Source organism: Colias eurytheme, chromosome 18, assembly GCF_061535395.1.
Source record: "Colias eurytheme isolate Ceu_HAF_F1 chromosome 18, ilColEury1 Martin Lab GWU primary, whole genome shotgun sequence".
Lineage (NCBI taxonomy): Eukaryota > Metazoa > Arthropoda > Insecta > Lepidoptera > Pieridae > Colias > Colias eurytheme.
The window spans coordinates 9,698,227-9,724,484 of NC_142997.1; the positions used below are offsets into that span (position 1 = coordinate 9,698,227).

Below are 26,258 nucleotides of genomic sequence, written 5' to 3' on the forward strand. Positions count from 1 at the left end.
AATAAGCTTATATACGCAGTCTATCTGTAAGTTATATAACGATGTGTTCACAAAGAGCAGTATGATAAATGATAATTATTATTATTGTTGGAAAGATTAATAAAAGTTGTATATAATGAATGTTTTGTTTTTCATTTTACAAACCTTAAAAATTGCCGATTTAAATTTCATAGTTCGTATATCTAATAAAATAAAACGTTTGATCGACAGACAAGAACAAAGAACTATATTTTAAAAACCGAACATATCAAAACCTAACACACATCTTGCTACATGTCGCTACTAAATAGTTCGTATATGAGTGATATTGTCGATATAAAATAACACCCCTACTTATCACAATATTCACTAAACAATCATATACAAAATTATTCTATACAAACTATGCCAAGAAGCAACATAAATTTATAATGTTTTGCTGAACATAAACTTTTAGTAAGAATATCAGCTGGCATATCAGCTGTTGGCAAATACAGCACCTTAACAATTTTATCTCTTACTAGATCACGACAAAAATGATATTTAATATCAATATGCTTTGTACGTTTATGAAATGCTGGATTTGCACACAGCTTCTGCGCACCTTGGTTATCATTAAATATGCAAATAGTGTACATCTTATTGGTTATTTCATATTGTAATTCCTTAAGATATAATGCTTCTCTACATGCTTCAGATAGACCAATATACTCTGATTCAGTGCTAGAGAGGGCTACACATTTCTGTTTTCTACACTCCCATGATATTACACCATCAGATAACAAAAAACACATTCCAGTATATGATCTCCTATCTTCAGAGTTAGAAGCCCAATCAGCATCTACATAGCCTGTTATTTCTGAATTACCTTCTTTACAATATTTTATTCCATAACATTTAGTTCGTTTTAAATACCTTAATACTCTTTTTGCATATTCCCAATGCTCTTTTGTGTGACAATTATTAAACTGACTTAAAAAACTTATAGAGTAACTAATATCTGGCCTAGTTAAGACTGACAAGTACATCAAACTACCAATTAGTTGTTGATAGGGCACATGACTATTTGCCCCTACTGGACCTTTATTTACATTTAATTTGACCTCCATCGGAGTATCAACAGTCTTACAATCACTTAAATTAAATCTACTTAAAAGTTGATCAATATAAGCTTCCTGACTCAAAGTTACATATCCTTTATCTTTATTGAAGGTTACATTCATTCCAAGACATAATTTAGCTTCACCTAAGTCCTTAATGCTGAAATTATTAGATAAAATCTGTTTCAAGTTATTAGTTTCAATTATATCATTGGAAAATATAAAGAAATCGTCGACATAGACTGTCACAATGGTCTTACAATTATTAATATTCTTTGTATACATACATGGTTCTATTTTTGACCTTTTGTAACCATTACTTATCAAACAATTATCAACCTTTTTATTCCAAGCTCTAGAGGCTTGCTTAAGTCCATAAATGGCCTTTTTAAGTTTCAATACTTTATGATCTGAACTACTACTATTATAACAATCTGGCATTTTCATGTAAATGGTTTCCTCTAAATCACCATTCAAGAAAGCAGTCTTGACATCTAAATGGTGAACATCCATACCTAACTTTACAGACAATGCAAATAATAGTCGAAGAGTTGTATGTCTCACTACAGGCGAAAATGTTTCTGTGTAATCTACACCATATTTTTGGGTGAAGCCCTTTGCGACCAAACGAGCACGATAACGCACATTGTTTTCACTATCGTACTTTTTTCGTAACACCCACTTGCACTGCACTATAGTACCATCTTTTGGTACATCTACGAGTTCCCATGCACTATGATTCTCGAATGACTGTAGCTCATCCTGTACTGCCGCTAACCAATGTTCTTTCTCTGGACCTTCCAAAGCTTCCTGCAAGGATATCTCATCCATGAACATATTGTCATCTTTTATACAAGCACTTGCAAATCCATATCTGTCTGGCTGCTGCCTACGCCGGGGACCAGATATTATGTTGACATTGTTCACTATAATGGAGTCTTCACTGTCTGTTGTACCAGTCTCAGAGCTATCTAATGTGTCTTCTTCACAAGGTACATGTAGTTCACTGCTGTCATCTGTGTTCGAGTTCTCTGATTGTTCAAGTGAATCTTCCTGAGGTGTCAAGTCTTTTTCCTCCACTGGAACCATATTCACTTCATCTGAACAATTTTCCTGTACCTTCAGATCACTCTCTGTCTCCATCTTGACATGACCTAGACGTCGATGCCAAACTTCACTGGACACCATCACTGCAGCCGATGAACAACACTCAGGCATGTTTAGTTTATACACACCATTCAACAGACTCGCTGTAGCCACTAATACTCCTGCTTGGTTGAAAATCTGACATCCATTATTGTTGAATAAAACTTTGTTTCCTTTTGATATAAGTTGACTAACAGACAACAGATTTGTAGTCAACTTCGGCACGCATAATACATCTTCCACTGTAATATCGTATTCACAGGCATGCGTCTTTGTCGTAATCTGCACATCTCCAGTACATACTACTGGTATTTTATCTTTATTTGCCACGACAATTTCTTTGATCATAACATCTCGCGACACATTTGACAACCATTCTTCGTTTGCGGTAAGATGAACACTCGCCCCGGAGTCAATATACCAGTCACTTTTACAAAATTCACCATTCAGGAACACGGCGCTAAACGCGTTACTTCTTGTGCGTTCATTTTTATTTGTATTCGACGCATTTTTGTCCGAAAATGTACACTGATTGCGATAATGTCCTGTTTGTTTACATTTGTAGCATCTAATGACTTTTGGTTTTGACTTTGACAAGTTTGACATCTGTTCAGTGTTACCAACATTCCGTTTCATCTTATAACTCGCAAATGCTCCACTGGAATTGGAAGCGCTACTGTCTTTGCCATTTCCACTTTCTTCCATGTCCAATAATTTTGTTTTAATGGCGTCTGATGTCAATGGTATGCCGCAATGCTCAATCGCCATTATCATAGGGGAATATTTTTCTGTTAATCCCGCTAACAAAAGCGATGCGACCCACTCATCATTGATATTAAAGCCCGTACCGCTTAATTTTTGGCTTGTTTCAATGATTTGTGTCACGTACGAAGTCATTGAAGCACTATTTTCGAGTCGTATTGAAATCAAACTCCTCAGCAAACTGATTCTTCTCGTGAATCCTGAGTCATCAAATAGGTTCTTCAATTTCTTCCACAGCTCATGTGTCGTTTGTACACTTTTTATATGCACATAAAGCGACGAATCTATTGTCATGATCAGCTTAGCTCTGGTTTTCGCGTCACCTGCTGCTCCTATTTCTGCTGGTACAGTCTCCGACTTGATGCAATCAGACAATCCCTCCAGCACCAGAAAATTCTCAGCCGCAAAAGCCCATTCGCTGTAGTTTTCACGTCCTTTCAATTTAGGCACACTAACAAGATAATTCGTCGTCATTTTCAACTAAAAAATCTGGGCTCATAACCTCTAATAAAATAAAACGTTTGATCGACAGACAAGAACAAAGAACTATATTTTAAAAACCGAACATATCAAAACCTAACACACATCTTGCTACATGTCGCTACTAAATAGTTCGTATATGAGTGATATTGTCGATATAAAATAACAGTATAGTACGAGATCCGAATTAGATCAACCTAAAGAGATGAGACGTATTTTTATGAAAGCTAATTTACAAATTTATAAATATGCCCATGATCTCTTGCCTATCAAAAAGTGCCTAAAATTTCATATCCTATTTCTGAATATTTGGAATATGAAAGATGTACCTACTGCGTTACTCGTTGCCCTTTTTGGTGAAAGCCGTGTGTATATTCCTCGAAAAAATAATGTACACAGCAACGTATTTTCAATCTAATGGGGCAGATTTATAAAAAAAAGTAATTGCGCAATAAAAAAGTTATTTTTCAGTTGGTAAGTACAAACAATTAATTTTAAATGAATCATAGACATTTAATTCTTTGAGTAAAGCACGATTATCCCTGTTTGGTCAGTGTATGTGATAGGATTACAATTACATGATAAACGGCCCGTTTCTAAATTGAGTGACTGGACGTCCCAAACCATGCTGCTTAAATATTTTCTTTCGTGTGACATGATTAAATTAAGCCTTCTGAAACCTTATTCAAATCTGTACATTACTTAGCCCCAGCTCCCCAAATGAAACAACCAAATCAAACAAATATGAACCATTTATTTAAAATTAAAACAACAAATAACACTTTATTCTTCATCTTCTTCCTCCTCTTCCTCCCCGAAGGCTCCCTCCTCCCCGGGAAGTTCCGGCGGGGGAGGGGGAGGTAGATGCGCGATACGGTATGCCTGCAAAAGATTAGAAATTTATTTTGGATTTTTCTTATAATTGTTAGTTATATGGGTGAATATTGAGCATGATAATGGACTATTTAAATATGGAAATTAAATTAAAATATGAAATAATATCGAATAGCGGGAAGCTTTTTTTGAAGTCTTTAAACTTTGCAATTCTTACTTTTCTATTATGTATATGTATATAATATGTCGTTCGATTTTAATGAAATATTTCAAAGCGAGCGAAGCTGCGGTCAAAACCTAGTAATATAATTATTAGTACAAAACTCCTCTAAAAAATAAAGATTAAAAATTTTTTTTGTAAACCGCACCTCCTCATCAGCAAACGTAGGGTCCGCCATCTCCATGACCTCGGGCCCCACGGGGTACTCGTCCTGAGGCCTCGCGAGTTGCAGTGGGGAGAAGTTTGGCGGCTGGCACTTAAGGCCCCAGCCGACGTACATGCATTCAGATTTCCTAGCACATAAAATTTAGAATTCATCATTCTAATTTGAATGAATTTTATAATTACTAATTAATTAAAGAAAGTGTTTTCTTAATTTATTAATTAAAGAAATCACTTATCAAACAATTAAGTTTGTAAACTTTTATTTGTAAAGTGTAAATCTTGAAGTAAGAAGAAAAGTGTAAATAGGACAACTAGTTTTACTTTATACAAGTATACACTTTACAAACAACTCTTCGTATAAGTTTAGACTTTACGAACAAATCGTACGGGAGCTAGCAACGTTTAAAAAAAAGTCATTTTAGTATAGTTGGGTTTTTGATATACTGTTTCTCTTGCTATTTCAGTTAGAGTCCGGGCTGTCTGGCTGGCGGTAGTGGTTGCGTTTATTAGTGCGCACAGGAAAATATTCTTAATTTAAAGTCATTTATTAACGCTTAATTTTTAATCTTTTGCCTTTAGATAGATCCATCAGACATAATTTTTTTATTGCAAGACGTTTTTTTCGTTGTTAAATAGGTGCCATACGCAATTTTTTATTTCAAAATAATTAAAATGTCATCGAAATAAGTGAAATTACATCAACATGAGTCCCCGTGAAGGATAAGTAATCACTTATCCTTCACGAAGGAAAATTACGTATGGCACCTATTTAACAACGAAAAAACGTCTCGCAATAAAAAAATTATGTCTCATGGATCTATCTAAAGGCAAAAGATTAAAAATTACGCGTTAAAAAATGACTTTAAATTAAGGATATTTTCCTGTGCAGATAAGATGCGCACTAATAAACGCAACCACTGCGACCAGCCAGACAGCCCGGACTCTAACCGAAATAGCAAGAGGAACAGTATATTATCAAAGAACCAACTATACTAAAATGCTCTCTTGTCAACGTTGCTACCTCCTATACCAAAAAGTTTTACTCTATAGTTACAAGCACCGACAATTTATTATACCTACTATTTCTATTACCACCGATAACATTTACTATTTCCTAATCCTATGTTTCATACAATTATACACTTGACAAACAACTAGTTTACGAACTTTTACAAGTTTACGAACAATTAATTTCATACAATGTAAGACACACATTTAAATACAGATAAACTAACTTCCCCGTAGTAGCATAAGCCACAGCCCCGGGCCACACATCACTACATATCGTCACCAGAGCCCTATCCGGGGTGAGCATGGTACTAGACCGTGTACGCCACGCGGGCAGACCCTCTAAATGGGCGTCCTCCGAGAGGGCTGTGAATAGAGGAGGACCCGTTTCTGGCTCCATGGGGGGTGGTCCTTCGTCCTCTTCCTCTATGCCTTCATCCTGAAGGGATTTGTTGGAAGAATTTAGGGGGTGTGTTCTGATATGATGATATATTGTATAGGGACGAAATCTTAAGTCTGGGAAAACTAAAATTGTAGTCTTACAGCAATGGTTATAAATCGGCCCTACTTATTAGTTAATATTTCTTGTTATTTAAATTTATCCGTTTAACGAAAGAAAGATCTGAGAGTTGAGGGATGAGATACGTCTTTACTTAAAAAGAGGAGGCAATTATTATTAAGCTAAAAAAATATTTACTGTGGATGCTACACATAAACTCATGACTAATGAATATCATGATATCAAATTCTAACTAACCATGTCTGCATTAGGGTTCCACCAAATAGTCCTTCCCTGGTTCAAGATGTGCCTTCCGTGGTGGACCCAGTAAGTTAGATTTGAGTCGAGCAAGTCTTTTAGGGTATGGCCTTGGTAAAAGGGGTTTGGGTTGAACGCCAGGTCTCCTGAAGAGTGAGTGTTTTGTTTACCCGTGGAATTTGTATCTTTCGATTACTGTCATTATGGTATTATAGTCAATTCTAACTATTGTGAAAAACTTTAAACTTCGCCTAATTTAAGATTGTACAAAGATTATTTTCTAAGGTAGTATCTGTTCTGTTTATGAGCTAGTATCTGGTATCTAATATTACCAGCTCCCTCCTCTAGATCGATGTCCTCCTCCTCCTCCCCCGAGCCAAAGGTGTAGAAGCCCTGCGGCGATATAGCAGTCCCCGCTTGTATGCGAGCGATCTGCGCGCGCAGGTAGTTGCGCTCTGTGCCCTCGAAGGGAGGGAACGTTTGGACCTAGGGTTTGTTATGGAGTTATTTATTTTATGGGAGGTACACCTATAGGTATAGGTCGGGTGGTGAAATGAAAATGCCCCTACAAGAACATGATTTATTGTCGAAACGATTGAGATGACGTGGTTTATAAAACTAACCGTAGAACCAAACCGAGGATACATTGCTTTCTTAGCTGGTGATTAATAAGTTAGAATGATTAGCTTTCAGCACAACCTGTATCATTTAAAATCATGTTATCATGTCTTCGAATTTTCAAATTTATACATGTATATTGTATACCTACTGCTCTTGGTCAGAAGGCGACATATTGTGTCCTCGCAGAGCTTAAAAATATGGCATAATGACAAAAAATGTTTTATTATCTAATGATACGACTCCTAAAAGCACAACTTACAACTCACCTCTGAATCCAAATCCCCCGTCATACACCTCACACTAAGACGAGCTACTCGTATCTGGTCCGGCGTTACATCCGGGAGACACACCCATGGCTCTCCGGGGGAGTTGCACACCCAGTATACCTGTAACATAGGTCTATAGTGATTGGTTGGTAAAAGTACTTATAAAACTTAATACTTATGCCATACAACCTATTGATATTGACACAAATGCCACTGCTGGACAGTTAGATTATATCAGAAGTAAGTACGAAAAAGATTCTAAAACAAAACTGACGCTGATAACTAATTGTTTCATATTTTGCTTAGACTAAGGCAAAAAAAAATCAATTTTAATCAGCGTTAAACACACAACGTAACATCATTAACAATTAACATAATATAATATAGATTGGCAGAAGTTGAATAAATTTCTTCCAAATCCGTTTAATTATGGTAGAGCGTAGAGTCTTCAAAACATCAGTTAAACCTTAAACCAACACCCAACTTTTTTACACGAATTAAACAAATCATCATTTTCTCAACTTTACCTTTTTATTCACCCCTTGCCCGGGTCTCTCCACGGGTATGGGAGGTGGAGGTTGCCACGTGGACACCGGGATAGGGGGTAGTTTGGGAGGCACTGGCTCTTTGGGCTTTTCCTCCCGGGCTTCGCCTTCACCCACTAGTGACACCATTTACCGCAATTATGAGCAGAATATTAAAAAATATCGTTATATTAATTATGTTTAAGCTTTTAAAGATATATAAGTGAATGTGGCATATTTATGGCGTTTAGTCCATCTATAATATTTCCTTTAGGTTTGTCGCTCTATTTACCGTGGACACAGTTTTTTTTATTTTTTTTATTTGTAGAATGCATGATATTTATGCGTGAGCTACATAGCAAGCTTACAAGCTACAGCTTTACATTATTATATCAGACCCAAAGTTCGATAATCTCAATCTTCTTGTGAAAAATAAATAAATTTTTGAATTTTCTGTTGAAAGAAAAAATATTTACGTGTATAGTGACTAACATACTTATCTCTTTCTGCTCCTCTGTTTCCTGCACCCGATCCTCATCCATACCCTCTCCTTCCCCGGGCATGTCTTTCATTTCGAACTCCTGTAATATCATAGGTCTACCGTTCATACGAATCTTCGGACTGATTCTTATCTTACCAACGAATACTACGACGAAAACTAGTATCTATTTAACTCGATTTAACTAGTAAATAGCTAAATTAGCATTTGTGTATAATATGATGCGATGTTTTGGCAATGTTGGTTGGACGAGGTTTATTTTAACGGCTCATCTAAAACTTTCGAAAAATATGCATAATTTTTTAGATCTACCAATTTTGATGAATTTTAATTACCTAATGTTTATTTACTGTTTTTCTTGCCGAAACTAACGCGCATGAAAGGAGCCAAGTGGGCTTTAGCTATCCTACCTACGCTTCATACTTCAAAACTGCTGAACCGATTTTCATGAGTTTCAACCTAGAGCTAGAGCCTTGCCTTGTCATATACAAGAGTAAATTAACAGTATGTAATATAAAAATGAGTAATAATAATTCAAATAACCCGAATTCTTCTATCCAACTCTTCGATCGTCAGATCCGTTTCGGCGACGTAATAATTTGCTTTGGTGCCATATATTTTGCCGAAAAACCTGAAAAAGTCATTTATATCTGTCCGCTTTTATTTCCCATCCCCACTTTTCTTTCAAAGCCTTTCGTTTTAAGTAAAATACATATAATTCTGGCTTTAATACCATCTTTTAAAGTCTCTTCTCATGTAAAGAACATAAACTTCAGTATTTATGTGAAATATTAAAAATATCCATGTCCATCTATCTACCCTCACAAATTTTCAACTTCACAGTAGTATTTCACGTTATTAGTAGGATATTATATACATACTAGCGGTCCGCGGTAAGCCCCGGCTTCGCCCGTGGTACCTACATGTTTAAACTTTAAACTATCCTATCTCTCAAGTTGGATCAAACTGCACATGGTGTGCGAATTTTATTATAATCGGTTAAGTGGTTTAGGAGTCCATTGAGGACAAACATTGTGACACGAGATTTATATATATTAAGATAGAAGTCAAAAATAGTTACCTGACTGTAGCTACTGGTTCTTTGATAGCCAACATGTTTAGAGCTATATAGACAGCATAGCACTCACTGTCAGGAAGACCGTAACCTCCCTGTATTGGTACAAATTAGTAAACAGTTACCAACTACGTTAGTAATATGGTACAAATTACACACGAAGAAATTGTTAGTGACTATACGAGAATGGAAGGGTTCGATTTTACCACTGAAATATTAAAAAAATTGTGTGTGCCGAGCACATGTGTCAGAAGTGAAACTTATTTGGAAATATTTCGAGATACCAAAATTGGCGCCTTACTCCATAGTCCATGACGTGACGGTATTGCTATGACGCGACCTTGAAATTTTACAATCATAGGCCTATAGAATTTCTACTTCAAAAATGTTTCGAAGGACAACGATTTTTACAGTCAGGTAATTGCCCGACTCGTGTAAACGAGCAAGTAATTTTTATGGAGTGAAAGAGGGTGGTTTAATGCACTTTTAAAAATTAATATTGCTGTTGTTTAACCTCTTTATGGCAGTTGGCATTATTTAACGTTAGTTTAAATAATTAATAAGTTCACTGGCAAATGTTTCTAAAACCAACCTGTCTAAAGTAATAATTATGATCGATGAGATCAGCTATTCTGGGCTTAGAATCTTCTTCTTCCAAATCAAGTTCCTGCTCTTCTTCACCAAGTTCCTCCATTTTCTGCGACTTGCTCGCTACCAACTGCCAATCATGTTATATTGAAATTGTAAACGAAAGCAAAATGCATTCGAAAAGATACAGCTAAGTATGATGTTTTCTTGGTCATGAAAATAAAATTTTACTTCGTTGTAGCTGCATTGATCCTTCATATTAATTGACTCGCCTAACACATGCGCATTTCTTAAATTTTTAGAAAAGGCAATTTTTTACGTTACATAAAAATTTCAGATCCTTAGCTACAATATTTTTTTAGAAAGATTTTCGCAATTCTTTATTCGCAAAGCTTCCGTTTGGAAACTGCCAAAGAGTTTTATTAGTAGACTAGCTGTGCTCCGCGGTTTCACCCGCAATGCTCTGCTCCTGTTGGTCTTAGCGTGATGATATATATATAGCCTATAGCCTTCCTTGATAAATGGGCTAACTCCGAAAAAATTGTGCAAATCGGACCTGCTTCCTGAGATTAGCGCGTTCAAACAAACAAACAAACTCTTCAGCTTTATAATATTAGTTAAGATTTTACCCTAAACATTTCCTCCATTCTCCGCACAAGCGCCAGCTGTGGGGGCGACAGATAAACATCATTGAGAAGATCGAAGTTCGGTCGGAACTTCTCATGTTTAACCTCCCAGGAGTACTGTTCAAAATTGTCGACGACATCTGGCGGCTTTTGGGTCAAAATCTTTTGTACGATGTCCACTAGATGATCGTACCTATGTAGAGTGAGGGAGGTTGGATTTACTGATTCGAAGTTATTTGTTTATATCGACACTAATCGACTAGTGAAACTAGCTTTCCGTCCGCGGCTTCAGCTTTGGTTTAAGCGTGAAGAATTGACTGTAGATAGTTACTTTCGTAATTATATTAGTTAGAATTAAATAAATGGTATCAGTGTTTACTTAATATTCTTTAATTTATAAGAATACCTAAAATTATTCCCGAGTTCTATATTATTAATTATTATGTTATGCTAGGCACATTTTCATTTTGTGTTTTTACTTACAAGGAATCAGCAGTGGCTGCACTTTGTTGCTTTAAAAAATTCTTCGCTAAAACTAAATCGTTATTTAAATCGGGTAAAATGTTTTCGCCTGCTGCTATTAAATCTGGCTCTAACATCAATCTAGACATTTTTTTATTATTTTTTACACAGTATCTAGGAAGAAATAACTAATTATACTTTCGAAGCTTTGTTTACAACTAGAACTTAGAAGCGATATGACATTGTTTTAATTTTTTTTTAATTATGTACAATCATATGTACATCGGCCATCATACGGCCATTAAAATGTTTCCCTTGTTTTTTATTCCCTTTTATTGACAATAGTGTACGATTTAATTAATTTTTATTAATAATAAATCCGATTTCAATATTTTTAAGCGGGAACTTTCAAAACAATATTAACATTAATTACCTAATTAACCCACGTATTAATTATTGACATTCAATTGGGATGTTTAGACTATTTTCTTTTGCCTATTGTTATTTTTTTTTTATTTTGTTTTTACTGTTCTGTGCTCGGAGCAATTACCACGCAATTATGTGTTTGTAATAATATGAGAATTTCTTTCGAAAAGTCAAATATTGTTTATCCATCAGCCAAAACTGAATATTAGCATTGTGTTTTTAAAAATTGTGTACCTATAAGTACCTAGTTAATTTAAAAAATATTAACATGGAAACCCTTAATCATGGTTACAAACGCAAAAGACTAAGAACGCGTAAAAATTTAGACGAAATTAGAAGAAAATGTCGTCATCAAGATGAAAATCCTACTAAAAATGTTAAATCTAAACAAGGTAAACATTTAAATAACCATACTAAAATGATAACTTCTCAACGGCTGACTTTAGCATTCAAAAAAGCCGTGCAATCTAAAACTGTATTGCGATCCGAATCAAACGTTAAAAATCCTAATATTCTTGACAATACGAAGAAGCTTTTGAAACTGGGTGCTTCTCCTACTCAACCCGAATTGAATGTTGAAAGTGATAAATGTATAGATTTAGATGAACACAGTAATAATTCCCCTTCAATATTAAACTCTATGTCAGAGAATGAACAAATGGATACGAATTTTGAGACGGGTCGAACTTTCGTATCTCATAAAATGATGAATGAAAATAATAATAACGCGCAGCTGACTGTTGATCATGATGTCGAAAGTAATGAATCAGATGTAGCCCAAGAAATATTTGATTACATATCACAGCATATTATAACAGATGTTAATGGTGATGAGTTTAGTCCAGGACTTGAGAACTACAATAATTATCTCAGAGAGAAGTATAAAATTCAATATAAAATAAGAGCATCACCAGAACTAAGAGCATTTAAAAATGATGAACTAAGTGTAACAGATCAACATGTAGATGAATCAATATCATTGAGTGAAGACAGTCCAATTTTCAAAGAAGAGATTTTATCTATTGTAGATAAAACACCTGAGTTTACATACTATCCTCATAAATTAAACCACTAAACTGTTTACCTAAATAATTATATCGATTCTTTGTATCATTAAATGAATAATACATTTTATGTTCAATCAATAATGAATTATTATTACAGTATGAAGAAACCCAAGCGACTTAATCGTCATTTAATAAGTATTAATGTTATTTTTTGTGATGTATAATATTATAACTTCATTATTTTGTAGAGTGAATACATAAATAGTTCTACTGTGATTTCTACCCTGGGGCCTTAGACAAAGTAACAATTACAAAACGATAACGAAGTTAGAAATCGCAAAAATGTATGGGATTGACATTAGATAGACCACGTGATCTAACGCGGCGTATGTCAATCCCATACATTTTTGCGATTTCTAACTTCGTTATCGTTTTGTAGTTGTTACTTTGTCTACAGGCCCTGTAGTTGTAGAGATCACAGAGCAAGTAATATGGTAGAGATTTCCCAAACCTGGGTGTTCGGAATCGGACCACGTTCGGACCATATAAAATATACCGTAGAGCAATATACATACATATTTTGACAGATGACAATTGACAGTATTTGACATGTTTTGAATTTTTTTACAAGTAGATACGCAAAGTTTATGTAAGTTCAAATAATATTTATGTAAAAATAAGATATTTGTTGAATGTTATATTTTTTTAAACAAATAAAACCTAGCTCATTACCTTCAAGAAATGATTCACTTTTCTACGTGAGTGAAACTAAAACAGCATAACCTCAAAATCAAAACAAAACAAGGATGGCCACAAAATTTGATGCGGCGGCGTATACATTTCGTAAGAAATTTCCATATGTAAGCAAAGACTTGCTTCGATGGTTTCCGGGGCACATGAACAAAGGTCTGAAGCAAATACAACGAACTTTGAAATCAGTCGATTGTGTTATAGAAGTTCACGATGCCAGAATACCGTTTTCTGGACGAAATCCAATCTTTACGAGTACGGTAACAGGTGCAAAGCCTCATATATTAGTTCTGAATAAGAGAGACTTAAGTATTCATTCGCTTATACCGAAAGTTAAAGACCAACTAGTGGCAGAAGAAGGTGTCAGAAATATAGTATTTACAAATTGTAAAGATCAGTTTTGCAGAGGTCTGAAGTCATTAATACCCTTAATGATAGATCTGATAAAGAATTCAAACAGGTGACTAAATAATTTTACTAATAATAATGCCATTTCCATGCTTTAACTAATTTAAACCTAAAAAATATGCATTAAATTTTTTTATTTTTTGTGCCTCATATAAATTCTTTGTTTCTAAATTAAAAGATCTTAAGCAGTATAAGATCTTTCTACAAAAAATGAACAATTTTTTAATAAACACAAAATTGTTTTTATTTATTGTGCCTTTTAGCTTATCAAATCTTTAAAATTTCAGATACAATCGCTCAGAAGAGTTAGATTACAATGTGATGATCATCGGTGTTCCCAATGTTGGTAAATCATCACTAATTAACATGCTCCGGAGTAGGAACACACACCAGAAACATGTTCTCCCTGTGGGTGCTGTAGCGGGAGTCACAAGGAGCCTGCATACTAAGATGAGGATTAATAGCAACCCAACGATCTTTATGTTTGATACACCTGGTAAAAATTATTTAATTACTGGCTTTCCACCCGTTTGCCAGCATTTTCAAAGAAAAATCTGCTTAGTTCTTGTGCCCGTGGGATTTCTGGGATAATATCTCCTCTATGTGTGCTAAATTCAATTGTAATCGGTTCAGTAGTATTTGCTTGAAAGAGTAACAAACATACACACACACAAATGTTCGCATTTATAATGTTAGTAGGATTCAAACATATTATCACATAAAAAAAATATAGCATGTAACAAAAGTATCAAAATGTGCTTTGCTTTCAAACCAAATAAATTAAATAAATCATGCAGTTCCTGTGTGCAAAACCTGGTATTAACAATGTTCCAACATTTTTTTTTTAAATATAAAACTTATACTTACTAATTTTTTATTTTATTTAATGTCTGAGAATCAGTTATTATCTATTTTTTATACCTCTAAATCATGATGTTGCTTTGACCATCAGCTAGTCTTAATATATATAAATCTCATGTCACAATGTTTGTCCTCAATAGACTCCTAAACCACTTAACCGATTATAATAAAATTCGCACACCATGTGCCGTTCGATCCAACTTGAGAGATACGATAGTTTAAACATGTAGGTACCACGGGCGAAGCCGGGGCGGACCGCTAGTCTTCTTATATATAAAAATAAATCGCAAAATGTGTTGGTAAGCGCATAACTCGAGAACGGCTGAACCGATTTCGATAATTCTTTTTTTATTATATTCCTTGAAGTACGAGGTTCTTATGTAGAGAAAACGTAAACATATACCACGGGCGAAGCCGGGGCGGACCGCTAGTTACTAATAAATACTTCCACAGGTATTCTAGAGCCTTCAGTAACAAACATAGAGATGGGTCTAAAGCTTGCTCTCTGCGCGTCACTGCAGGACCACTTGGTGGGGGAGGAGGTGATAGCCGACTATTTGCTGTACTGGCTCAATAGCCATGGAAAGTTCAAATATGTGGACTACATGGGGCTGGAGGAACCTTGTGATGATATTAATAAGGTAATTTCTCTTTCTTAATGTACTCTTATTTATTTTATTAATTAATTTAACTCTTGAATATACTTAAAGAAATTTTTGTTACAATTTTTTACACGGCTTTATCACTTAGCAGTGATCTGTCGTACTCTAAGGTGTCGGTTAAAATAGGAAAAATTAATATAATTTTCTATACTTAGGCATGAACAAAGAACCTCTATATTTGTATCTTTATTTTTTAACGCCTCCTAAACAACTGGACCAATTTTGATGTATTTTGTAAAATACATATATAGAATTCTCATTTTGAATGTGCACAGGTGAAACTAATATACTATATTTTGTGTTTTTAATAGTCACGGTTCAAGCTTTGGACAATTTATTTAAATAAATAATGGCGTGTGAAAGGTTGTTTAACCATTGCAAATGTACATTTCAACTATATTTATTTACATATGTTTATTTTAATTATTTTGTGTTGACTTTTCCTGTTTAAAAGAATTGCAAAAGTACCAAAATGAATATGATATTAAAGGTCAGAGCTATTATTTTCTTCCTTTTTTATCTTGTCTAATGGATATTGGATAATTTTTCCCGCTAATTTTTTTTATTTATTTTTCAAAATTTTTACAGATTTTATCAAAAAAGAGTCCTTTGATATTCCCCATTTTATTTTATTACGAGATTGACCCGGCGCGATCTTAAAAAATGTAAATAATTTTCAGTTTGCATTATTCATTATATTTATTGGGATGGTCACGTGGTGTAAAAATTTTATAAGTTACTAAAGTCATGGTGGTTAGGGAGCCAGGTGCAAATTTGGTTAACTATTTCCTCTCAAGAGATAATTCGTCAGACGCATGAGAGTATAGTATTATAAAGCCTCGTGAACGTCAGCTGGCGCTCGGTTGGGGGGGTGAGCGGTTGTAGCCTCCCACGCACATAGGAAAAAAAATACATTCATTCATTCAATTCCTCTCAGCTAAAAATTTGTCAAATTGTAGCTAACCCAATATCTCAACGAAAAAAAATAGTCAGCTGGTTACAACATGGTGTATTATACGTCAGCTGGTGTCTCGAACATGAAAGTTAAATTTAAAGAAAAATTTATTTTCCATTATTTCCTCTCAAACAAAAATTTACCTGATGATAGCTTATATGTAACTGTGGATAAATATATATGTCAGCTGGCTGTATCTTGGTGGAAAAACCGTCAGCTGATACGGGAGGCTACAACCGCTCTTCCCCCCAACCGAGCTCCAGCTGACGTTCACGAGGCTTCATAATACAGTAGAACCTCGATAAGTTTAAAGTCCAAGGGAAACACAAAAAATTTTAAGTTATAGAGGTTTTAAGTTATCAAGGGTCTATCCATTTTTCACTGCTTCTATAGCTTTTAATTTATCAGCGTAGGTGAGGGTTGTTAGTTTTCTTTTTGGACTCATTTTAAGCCAGTTTTATCACACAGTAAGTAAAGAGATGTTTCCAGGACAACGATCAAAAACTTATGATGCAAGTAAGTCGTTGTCATAAAGCTAACCGCCGCAAAGCTTTGAAGAATTTCGATAAAGCAAACAATAGGTAATGTATTGTTTACGTTAACAATACATAGTAAACACGTGCAAGCAATAAATACCGAAACCTTTTGTTTGACACTTTCAAAATGACTCATTGACAAACAATTTTATGTTATAGAGGTTGTGGAAACATTTCTTTAAGTTACTGAGGGCCAATACAGAGATTATTTATTTAAGTTATAGAGGTTGCGTATTTTAAGTTAAAGGGGTTTTGGGCTCTGATGGGAAGGGAACATATTATTTTTTGAAGTTACAGAGGTTTTTAAGTTACCGAGGTTTAAGTTATCGAGGTTCAACTGTACTATACTTTGATGCATTTTACTAATTACCGCTTGAGAGGAACTTGGTCATAAAATCTGCTGCTGGCTCCCGGACCATGGGGTTCATGACCTATTTGAAACAATTTAGTATCGCTTGGAATGTCCCCATTCAATTGTTTACAAAATCACTCAAAGTGTGTATTTTTTTTTTAATATTATGTATTAACTACTTATAAAAAATGTATAAGTGCATGTTACGTGAAACGATGCGTCAGCTTCATTGTTAGTCTTTTAAAAGTACATTTTTAATACTCAGATAGCTTAATAGTTTATTGCATTAAATGATGTGTAATAAGTAATTAAGAAGTCGTTTAAAAAAACACCTCTCAGAGCTGTCTATAGTCCTTTACTGTGTATATGTTTCAATATTATGAGCAGTCCAGAATTGAAGTTACATTTGATTTTTTACATACATTTTAATCTTATTATGCTACTTACAATATGTACCTAATATGCAAATTATATAAACCCATAATGTATTCAGCCGTTGTGTAATACTAGAATTTGATATACAATAGGTATACAAAATTAAATGAAAATATCTAACAACTTAAAGAAAAAACAAAGGTGAAAGTTCTTATACTTATCGGCTATCCTACATAGTTGAATCAGGAAAAAAATATAATTGGATTTTCTCTATGTTACAGGTACTAATATCGGGCAGTGCGAAATTTAACCGGATAAGGGTTGTCCGGGACTTCGACGGTAGCACCCGGATGGTCCCGGATATCATAGAAGCGGCCCGGTTAATGATCCGAGCGTTTCGGACCGGGGAATTGGGGAAAACCCTCTTGGATATAGATTTGTTAAGAGATAAAAATGTGGATAGAGAAAATGTATTGTAAATGTAGTTAACTAGATTAGTGTAAATAAAACTATTGAAATTGTGGTTTTGTTTTAATTTTCCCGCAATAAATCATTAGACCGTTTTTGTTTCCCTCGACTTGTGACGTAATATCCTGTGTGTCATCTACACTAATATTATAAAGAGGAAAACTTTGTTTGTTTGTTTGATTGTAATGAATAGGCTCATAAACTACTGGACCGATTTTAAAAATTCTTTCACCATTCGAAAGCTACATTATCCACGAGTACCTAATATAGGCTATATTATATCATCATGCTAAGACCACAAGCGGAGTAATGCGGGTGAAACCGCGCGGCACAGCTAGTAGCACATAATAATATATCGTGTGATATATCGCCATCAATAAAAGAATACTCATTGCATTGAAGTCTAGTTTTTCACCATTCTTCCATAATAAATATAGCAGCAGATACATAATTTATCTACCCAACATCAAGTATCTACATTGTGTTTGGTTGCCTGGAAGAGATGGCTACTAAAGCCATAAGGCCGCCATTTGTGCATGTCTCTCTTCTGTATATGTATGTCTTTTTCCTGTTTGTAGTGGTGTACAATAAAGCGTTTTCATTCATTCATTCAAGTATCTACATTCTAAATAGTAAATACAGTCCTTCCAATCGCCCAATAAACACAACGAAGCATCTGGAACCCTCAAGAATATACTATCAATTAATATTCCAGTGTACTAAAAGGGCCAATTGATAGACGATTGACGTAAAGTTGTAATAATCAACGAATATAAATCAACACGTCTTGATAACTTTCGTACTCCAGAAAATTCCAGTCCATTTAATAATTCATATCTTATTAAACATATGCGAAAGCGATACTTAATAAGCAATAAATTAATATTGTTCGTAAAATTATCAAGTAATTATGTACAGACTTATTACTTAGTTACAAGAAGTTTTACAACCAATTACAAAAATAACGCTAACAATTCATTAAAATTGCGTTGTTTTTAAATAAAATATTCTAGAAAAACTATTAACTAATATAACTTCTTTGACTTACAGTTATATAACTATATAACTGTAAGTCAAAGATGAATAAATAAATAAACTATAGGTACTTACTTAGTTGGGTATACGATGAAATTAAAATTTATGTTTTTTTGCTTGTTTTTTGCACTATATAGCTAGGTAAGTACTGATTACTGAACTAATTTAATTAAAATCCGGTATGCAGCCATTTGTTGTTCCGTATACTTTGTACTTTGTTATTATTCCCTCGAGTTCTTATTACCTTAATAAGAGTCAGACCAAGAGCAGGCTCGTGGTGTGAATTACTTATATAATTATTATTGTTATAAACTTATAAATAATACCTACATAGTATTAGAATTTATTACAAGAGTAATGAACAATAATTATTTTGAGATTATATCATTGCGCCATCCACATTAATTTACGAGGTAGGTACAGTACGATTTAAACGTACGATCCGATGTGTAGAAAACAATTTTAGATACTTACTGTGCGCACGTGTGCATTTTTGTTGTTAGTTTGAATCGAACTGTACCTAGCTAACGTATGTAGGTAGGTACCCAATACCTAAGTCAGTCGGAGTACGAATAATATTTACCTATGTAGATCGGATATTAAGGCACGTAGCCCGTAGGTAGCGAAGCATTCCTGCACACCACAGTATTTAAATACAATAATTATTATGGCACATCGTGATATGCATAATTATGGCGCTAAGCCTGAAGTCTATATTCTGCTATTTTTTTCCAATAATATAAATTATTGTAACAAATTTTCTATTCATGATAAAAATAATAACTTTAATGTAGGTATTTATTCTGACGAAAAACCTTTAGGAAACGCTTAAGATTTGCTATAGTACCTATGTAATATTTTTGTAGAGACCACAGTAGGTAGAGCACAGGTAGAGACTTTAAGTTACCCCAATCTCGATCGTATGGAACCTCTAACCTTCTTGCCTCTCACCATCTTAGTGTCTTTGTCACAAAAAACGTCAAACTTAAATCGTGCTTACAAACAAAAACAAAGCAAAATAATAAATAAATACAAAATTATGAAGTAAACAAAACTGTAAGTTATGAAATTCATAAAAATATGGTAGCTATATTCTTGTAAATAGGATCAGAGAGTGAACGGTACTCTCAAGATCCAAAATGAATCCATTAAATTTACTACAGGATGTATTCGACACCATACAAGAGTACAGGTGGCTCATAGAGATAGCAACCGACTGCTATCCCATCACAGCGATGTCGAAGATTCACACAGCATGAATCTACAATGCTATCTGACTTCAATCTGTTCAACCTCAAGAAAGCGATAAACTACGCGAGATTTTTCGATGTAGAGACCTCATCTACGCCATCTTGGTTACAAACGTCTAAAAGCGCGCCAGAAATGTCAACCAATGAAAATTCTACATCATCTGTGGCCGGCCATTCCAGCCTGGCAACGTCCTCGCTTACAACAGATGATACTTTGAGCATGATAACAACTCCGTGGACTACAGAGTCGTGGGAATCGCAGTACGTATCGCCACCAACAAACGCTTACATATCTTGGTCGAGCACGGATAAAATGTTTGTATTATCGTCGTTATCTTTTGACCCGCAATCATCGTCGTCGTTTAGTCCTCCAAGCTTGGATATACGCAGTGACAGCAGATTGACCATGACACTGTATAATAACAGTTCTATGGATCGTGGGAGTCCAGTGCTGAAGCCAGTGGAGGTGATGTCTTCTACGACATCATCTACATTTAGTTCATGGACGATAGAATCATTTACGAGCGACGGCAGGTTATTATCAGACTGTAGCAATTCAAAGTTAATAAAGGCATATTGTAGGTGGAACGACAGCCCATACTCTTTATACAGCGAAACTGATATTTATCCCAGCACTTTCAACTCGAGAAGCTTCATTTTGTCGTCACCCAGTATCCATACAGAAAGCTTTGATTTATCATCCGTAGAACTTCAAAATGATATCTTGGTTAAATAGACATTTAAAGTTATTACAGATGTATCCACAAGTTTGTTTTAATTCGTAACCCTACTTTCTTTATAACGTGAATATACGTAGGTACAAAAAATACATAAAAAAATATTAATTACTAGTGGTCCGCCCCGGCTTCGCTCGTGGTACATATTTCGCAATAAAAGGTAGCCTATGTCCTTTCTCGGGTATCAAAATATCTCCATACAAAATTTCATGCAAATTGGTTCAGTAGTTTAGGCGTGATTGAGTTACAGACAGACAGACAGAGTTACTTTCGCATTTATAATATTAGTATGGATTATGCCCACCACATGAAATCTTTCCTCTCTATAACATTATACAACACGTGTTTCCAACCACGTGGTCTCACGAAAAGAAATTCCATATTTTCACACTTGATGACGCTTGCCAGTTTAACATTTGACCTCTGCATTACGCGTCATAATAATATGACGTGACTTTTATTGAAATTTAAAATGTTTTAACAATATAAGCACATATGGGCAATGTGCATATTGCAGTATGTACCTACATGTAGGTATGATTGATGAAGTTAATTTGAATGATTTGACGGTTATTTGCCTTTCAAAGGGCATACAGACGATCTCTTCACTCATGCTAAGGTAAAAACTTCTATATAGGTATTCTCTTCTATTGTAAGTAATTTGTAATTATATATTTAATTAAGCTTTAAAATTATTATAGAGTCTAGACCCAAGTATAGATATTAGGTACCTATTCTTATTGTATCCTCAACTATATCATGGGCCATGGCCGTCATATAAGTCGCAACATTCAAACTACTGGTAAATCTGGTGCCCATATACCTAGGTATAGTATTTGTTACATAATATGAAAACGTCCAAAAACAATCGTGGAATTTTTTACAGACACGTTGCTATTTGATTTAATTATAACTAACACCTACTAACGCGTTTTGTTTAGATACTTTTTTGCTGCTATGGCCTCTGAGCATAATTTTAAATTTTTATATTATGTTAATACATATAATTAAGTATTGTTCAATGCCTTTAATCAAAAAGTGTTTTTTTTATTGCATTCAACAATGCCTACTAGTACCTAACTCATGACTCTTGTATGTATGATATGAAAATTACAGAACAGCCCCCCTAGTCAAGTGGCTTTCTGTTAGCGTAGCGTTCAATAGAATAGAATAGATACGTTTATCTACAGCTTACGTCAATCTCATACATTCGTAGTCTATTCTATTGAGCGCTACGCTAACAGAAAACCACTTGACTAGGGGTAGGGGGGCAAAATGTTTATATACTTTATAGTATTCGTACGTTGCACGTTGTTGCCATATGTAAATTTATATAAGTATGATATCTAACATCCATTAAAATACATATAAGATATCTATTGAATAATAGCCGATAATTGATGAATGAAAATAAACTTGTTTTTACTAAGAAGTAAGAGCTAGCGCGCACGAGCAACTTTGTCTCCGCAACTATTTTGTCTCTCTACCCATGGGCTAGTATGAAAGTGCGCGCACGTAGCGACGCTACTCCCCATACAATTGATGGGAGAGACAAAATAGTTGCGGAGACAAAGTTGCTCGTGCGCGCTAGCTCTAAAAGTTTCAGGTTCACCGGTCAAGGATAGTAAAGAAAGAGGTTAGAATTTAGATAGTTCAAAAAACATATCGTTAACTGTGTCGTAAACCTTTGAGCTACAGAGTCATTAAAAATAAAATCTAATACAGTACAAGAAGTTTTTTAATTTATGATAATTTCTGTCCGACGTATACCACACGCGTGACCTCTAGAATTTAATTAGTATAATTACCAGCAGAACTATTAAATGTGTATTAATTTTAATAAGAAATCAATGCTACTGGATATTCTTTGTTTTATTGTTTACAAAAACGGTACGTAGGTAAACATTGCCCTTATTTTACATAATGTTTTTTTGTTGAACTGAAAATGTTTAATATGTAGGTTGGCTAAACCTGCCTGATTATTTTAAAAGTCGCGTCGGTTCAGTCAGAATATAATGGATTATTCCTTTTTTTTAGGATAGAAAAAGGTTAGAGTAGTAACTAGGCAGACCGCAGTCCGCAGAAATTTTGTCCCTTGAGCACCCTGAGACCCCTATTTAGATGTAAGCCATGACCTTTTCCTCTAATTCACTAACTTAGTATTATGTATTGTATATCACTATAATACTTAGTATTAAAAAAATATAGGTATATTAAACAAGTTTATTTCCTCCACGTGGACAATATATGAATAGAGATTGTGACAACTAACAAGGTATGTTTATAAATTATCATTGATACGACTTCAGCAAAAGTATTGTTGCTGTGACACATACCTATAACGAGTTTTCTCACAGTAATTGTTATTCTATAATTCTAGTTCTATAAAATATGTGTTATTTTCATCATTAAATTCTTGTATTGGTATTCAATTGAAACGATTTCAGGCTGTAAGACTGCATTACCTTTGAAAAAAAGTAAATAAAATTATTTTAGGGATCCCACACACGAGCCACTTGTGACAGCCACAAACGCCACGCGCCGGCGCGCAATGAGAATCTGGAAGTGTAGAGGAAAGTAACCAAATATGGAATACCATTTTGTTTTTGGGATATAAAAATAAAACTTTACATAAATTAAATCAGTTTATTGTTTTTACTGGTCAGTCATACATCTATAAGTAGTAATTAACAGCCTTTAACGAAATATATCAGTAATCAAATTAAAATATTACACAAAAAACAAAATCCCAAATGAGTAACCAAATATGGAATAGGTACCCATATATGGAATATAAGCATAAATCATCATAACAATAACAAAAATGTAATGAATATCTTTGAGATCAATTAAATGAATGTAACATATTGTGATAAATTAAAGAAGTTACGTAATTACTTGCAAAACTCACAAATCCAGATCCATCTGGACCAGCACATCATAATGTGTTCAGAGCCCATACATCAAGCATTTTATTCAACTTTCTCCACTTTCATCCATGGAAAAAAGTCTTGAACAGAACCTCTTCATGCATGTATGTTACATTCTGCATCTGCAGAGTCAGAAGGCACTTGGTCCATCAACTCATCATGTCCACTACCTTCATCAAACTGGATAATGTCTAGTTCCTCAGAGTCTTTCTTCCTCACTATCATCCTTATTTTTCTTCGATTGTTTTGTTTCTCTTAATAAAGTTAATAACGTTGAAAGAAGAAATATAAAATATATAATGATGAAATAAAGTCGTCCTAGGGACTTGGAAATCCTATGCCGCTTTCAAATACCCCATTTTTTTTTCCCGGACGAATTTTATAGATTGTGCCGTTTTTTCTACATCCCAGATTTTTCGTTAGGTTGATTGTGAACCGGACATTCTAAAAACAAACATTACATACAGTTTTTAAAAAAATAATAGCAAGTTTATAGTATTCCATAATTAGACACCGACGACTGTCCATATTTGGATTTTTATACTCGTTCAAACTCTTCTAAATATTATTTTTAATTCACAATATTTTAGAGACAAAAGATCACAAAATGGTGAAATAAACATAACACCGATATACTAAATAGTATAACACTTATGTAAACAAACATAATAGCCGGTAAATACTCATTTATTACTTACCTTAAAAAAATTCTGCATGGCAACAAAACAAAACTCGCCTGCCATACGTAAACCGTTCGCGCAACTAATTCGATGGTGTTAGTGCGATAATTAGTACACCAAATGAAACAGAAGATGGTCGAATGTTGCGATTCATACTTATAGTCTTAGAGAAATGAAGGAATTCCATATTAGGATACTATTCCATATTTGGTGACTTTCCTCTAGCTCTATGATTGTAGCGTGTCACGTGTGGTGGCCACCGGCGTCAACCATGAGCGGCGAGTCCAGATAAAATACTTACCTAAGAAATGTACTATGGAAGTACGAGAGTATGCCAAGCCGCGGCTAGCCGTTGCGCGATTGTGGCGTTTTTTGGTTGTGGCCGGCGGCTAGTGTGTGAGAGCCCTTAATCAACCGACATAGGTAACAAAAATAATTTACATGTGTGTCAGAGTCGTAGGTCACTAGCTCAAAATTATATAATAACTTTAATTAGTTACTGTGGAAATTATAAATCATAAATATCTATCCACTTAATTATAATTTGTTTCTGGTTGTAATAAAAACACTGCTTTTACAAATTACCTATTCTATTTTTCTTGTTAAACGCAAGTCAAAATCTACTCGAGCTATCGTAGCTTCAAGCTTGCGCTATCCATTATATCGAATGCCCATTTCAAAATGTATCGGTTTCATTATTTCATATCGATAGACATTGAAAAAAAATGTTGTGTTGTTTTATGAAACCACGGTAAAAGTAAAACTGTTCGAACGGTTCCGAACACTGCTTTGTGTAGCGCATGTCGCGTGACGGTCGGCTGCCGAGTAGGTATACCTACTCGGCAGCCGCGATACACGCGACATGCGCTACACAGACCAAAAAGTTTGAGACGATGTAATAAAAGTTTCACTTTAATAATGCGGTAAATTGCAATAGCAAATTATGCAGTAGGGTATGCTGGATCACAATTTTTTGACAGATTACCTCGCGGAAATCTATCCTCGTGTAATCACAATTGTGATATACCTATTTATTATTTATACATTTATGACCTTATCTCAATCCTATTTATAAACTTTATTAATCTGATATGAAGCGATTACGAAGATGTCCCTTAGTTCTTACCTTTAAAAAATATTGATAACCTATATCAGGAAAGGTTTTTTTTAGACTTCGTCGCGCAAATCGTCGTGGCACGATAAAATAAATCTTGATAACCTGCCTGAAATTAGTTGGAGTATAAATTATCTGTGTTGCTATGAAAATAAATTTGGCGCCAAAATCAAGTTTTTTTTAAGAACATTCAGTATCAGCACATGAGGGACTACGGACTAGGGAGTTTCTTTAAAAATAAACCATGAGGCATCAATTATTACCTAGTTGATAATTTCGTTCATCAATAAGATATATGTATTATAATCGGTCATGTCGCGGTCGATTTTGCATATCAATCGGATACCTTTTAACTGTAACTTTAAGGCACGGAAGTAAACGTTCGTGGAAAATTTGTGTTGTTTGTAGATAGGAATGTATTGAAATGAAAATAGTGAAACATTTCAATAGATAAACTTATACAAGTTATATACTTACAAATATAAGATTTAACTAATGGTTTCGATACTTGCTATCTTCGCTATCGAGAGAACTAGATATCTTATTATCATATAGCAAATCAGTAGATTAGATAAATCCCAAGAGTCTGTAAAATATTTA

The 26,258-nt window shown here is 34.4% G+C and overlaps 3 protein-coding genes across 3 annotated transcripts; 2 read left to right on the top strand and 1 right to left on the bottom strand.

The window, feature by feature from the left end:
* Positions 1–4,250: 4,250 nt before the first annotated feature.
* On the bottom strand, positions 4,251–11,261 carry Rsph4a (Radial spoke head protein 4a). The gene is made up of 13 exons (XM_090112734.1): positions 11,134–11,261; positions 10,654–10,843; positions 10,029–10,154; positions 9,443–9,531; positions 8,905–8,992; positions 8,359–8,443; positions 7,866–7,999; positions 7,339–7,458; positions 6,784–6,937; positions 6,452–6,597; positions 5,922–6,133; positions 4,670–4,814; positions 4,251–4,349 (listed from the first exon to the last, which is right to left on the bottom strand). Exons 1-13 carry the CDS (start codon positions 11,259–11,261, stop codon positions 4,251–4,253), a joined length of 1,716 nt encoding a protein of 571 aa, XP_089968860.1.
* Positions 11,262–13,139: 1,878 nt separating this feature from the next.
* LOC149900878 (mitochondrial GTPase 1) lies at positions 13,140–17,960 on the top strand. The gene is made up of 4 exons (XM_090112194.1): positions 13,140–13,755; positions 13,991–14,199; positions 15,018–15,205; positions 17,726–17,960. The coding sequence occupies exons 1-4, from the start codon at positions 13,352–13,354 to the stop codon at positions 17,921–17,923; spliced, it is 999 nt and encodes a 332-aa protein (XP_089968320.1). The 5' UTR covers positions 13,140–13,351; the 3' UTR covers positions 17,924–17,960.
* Positions 17,961–19,931: 1,971 nt separating this feature from the next.
* LOC149900879 (uncharacterized) lies at positions 19,932–20,933 on the top strand. The gene has a single exon (XM_090112225.1). The coding sequence runs from the start codon at positions 20,214–20,216 to the stop codon at positions 20,931–20,933; it is 720 nt and encodes a 239-aa protein (XP_089968351.1). The 5' UTR covers positions 19,932–20,213.
* The last annotated feature ends 5,325 nt before the right edge of the window (positions 20,934–26,258 follow it).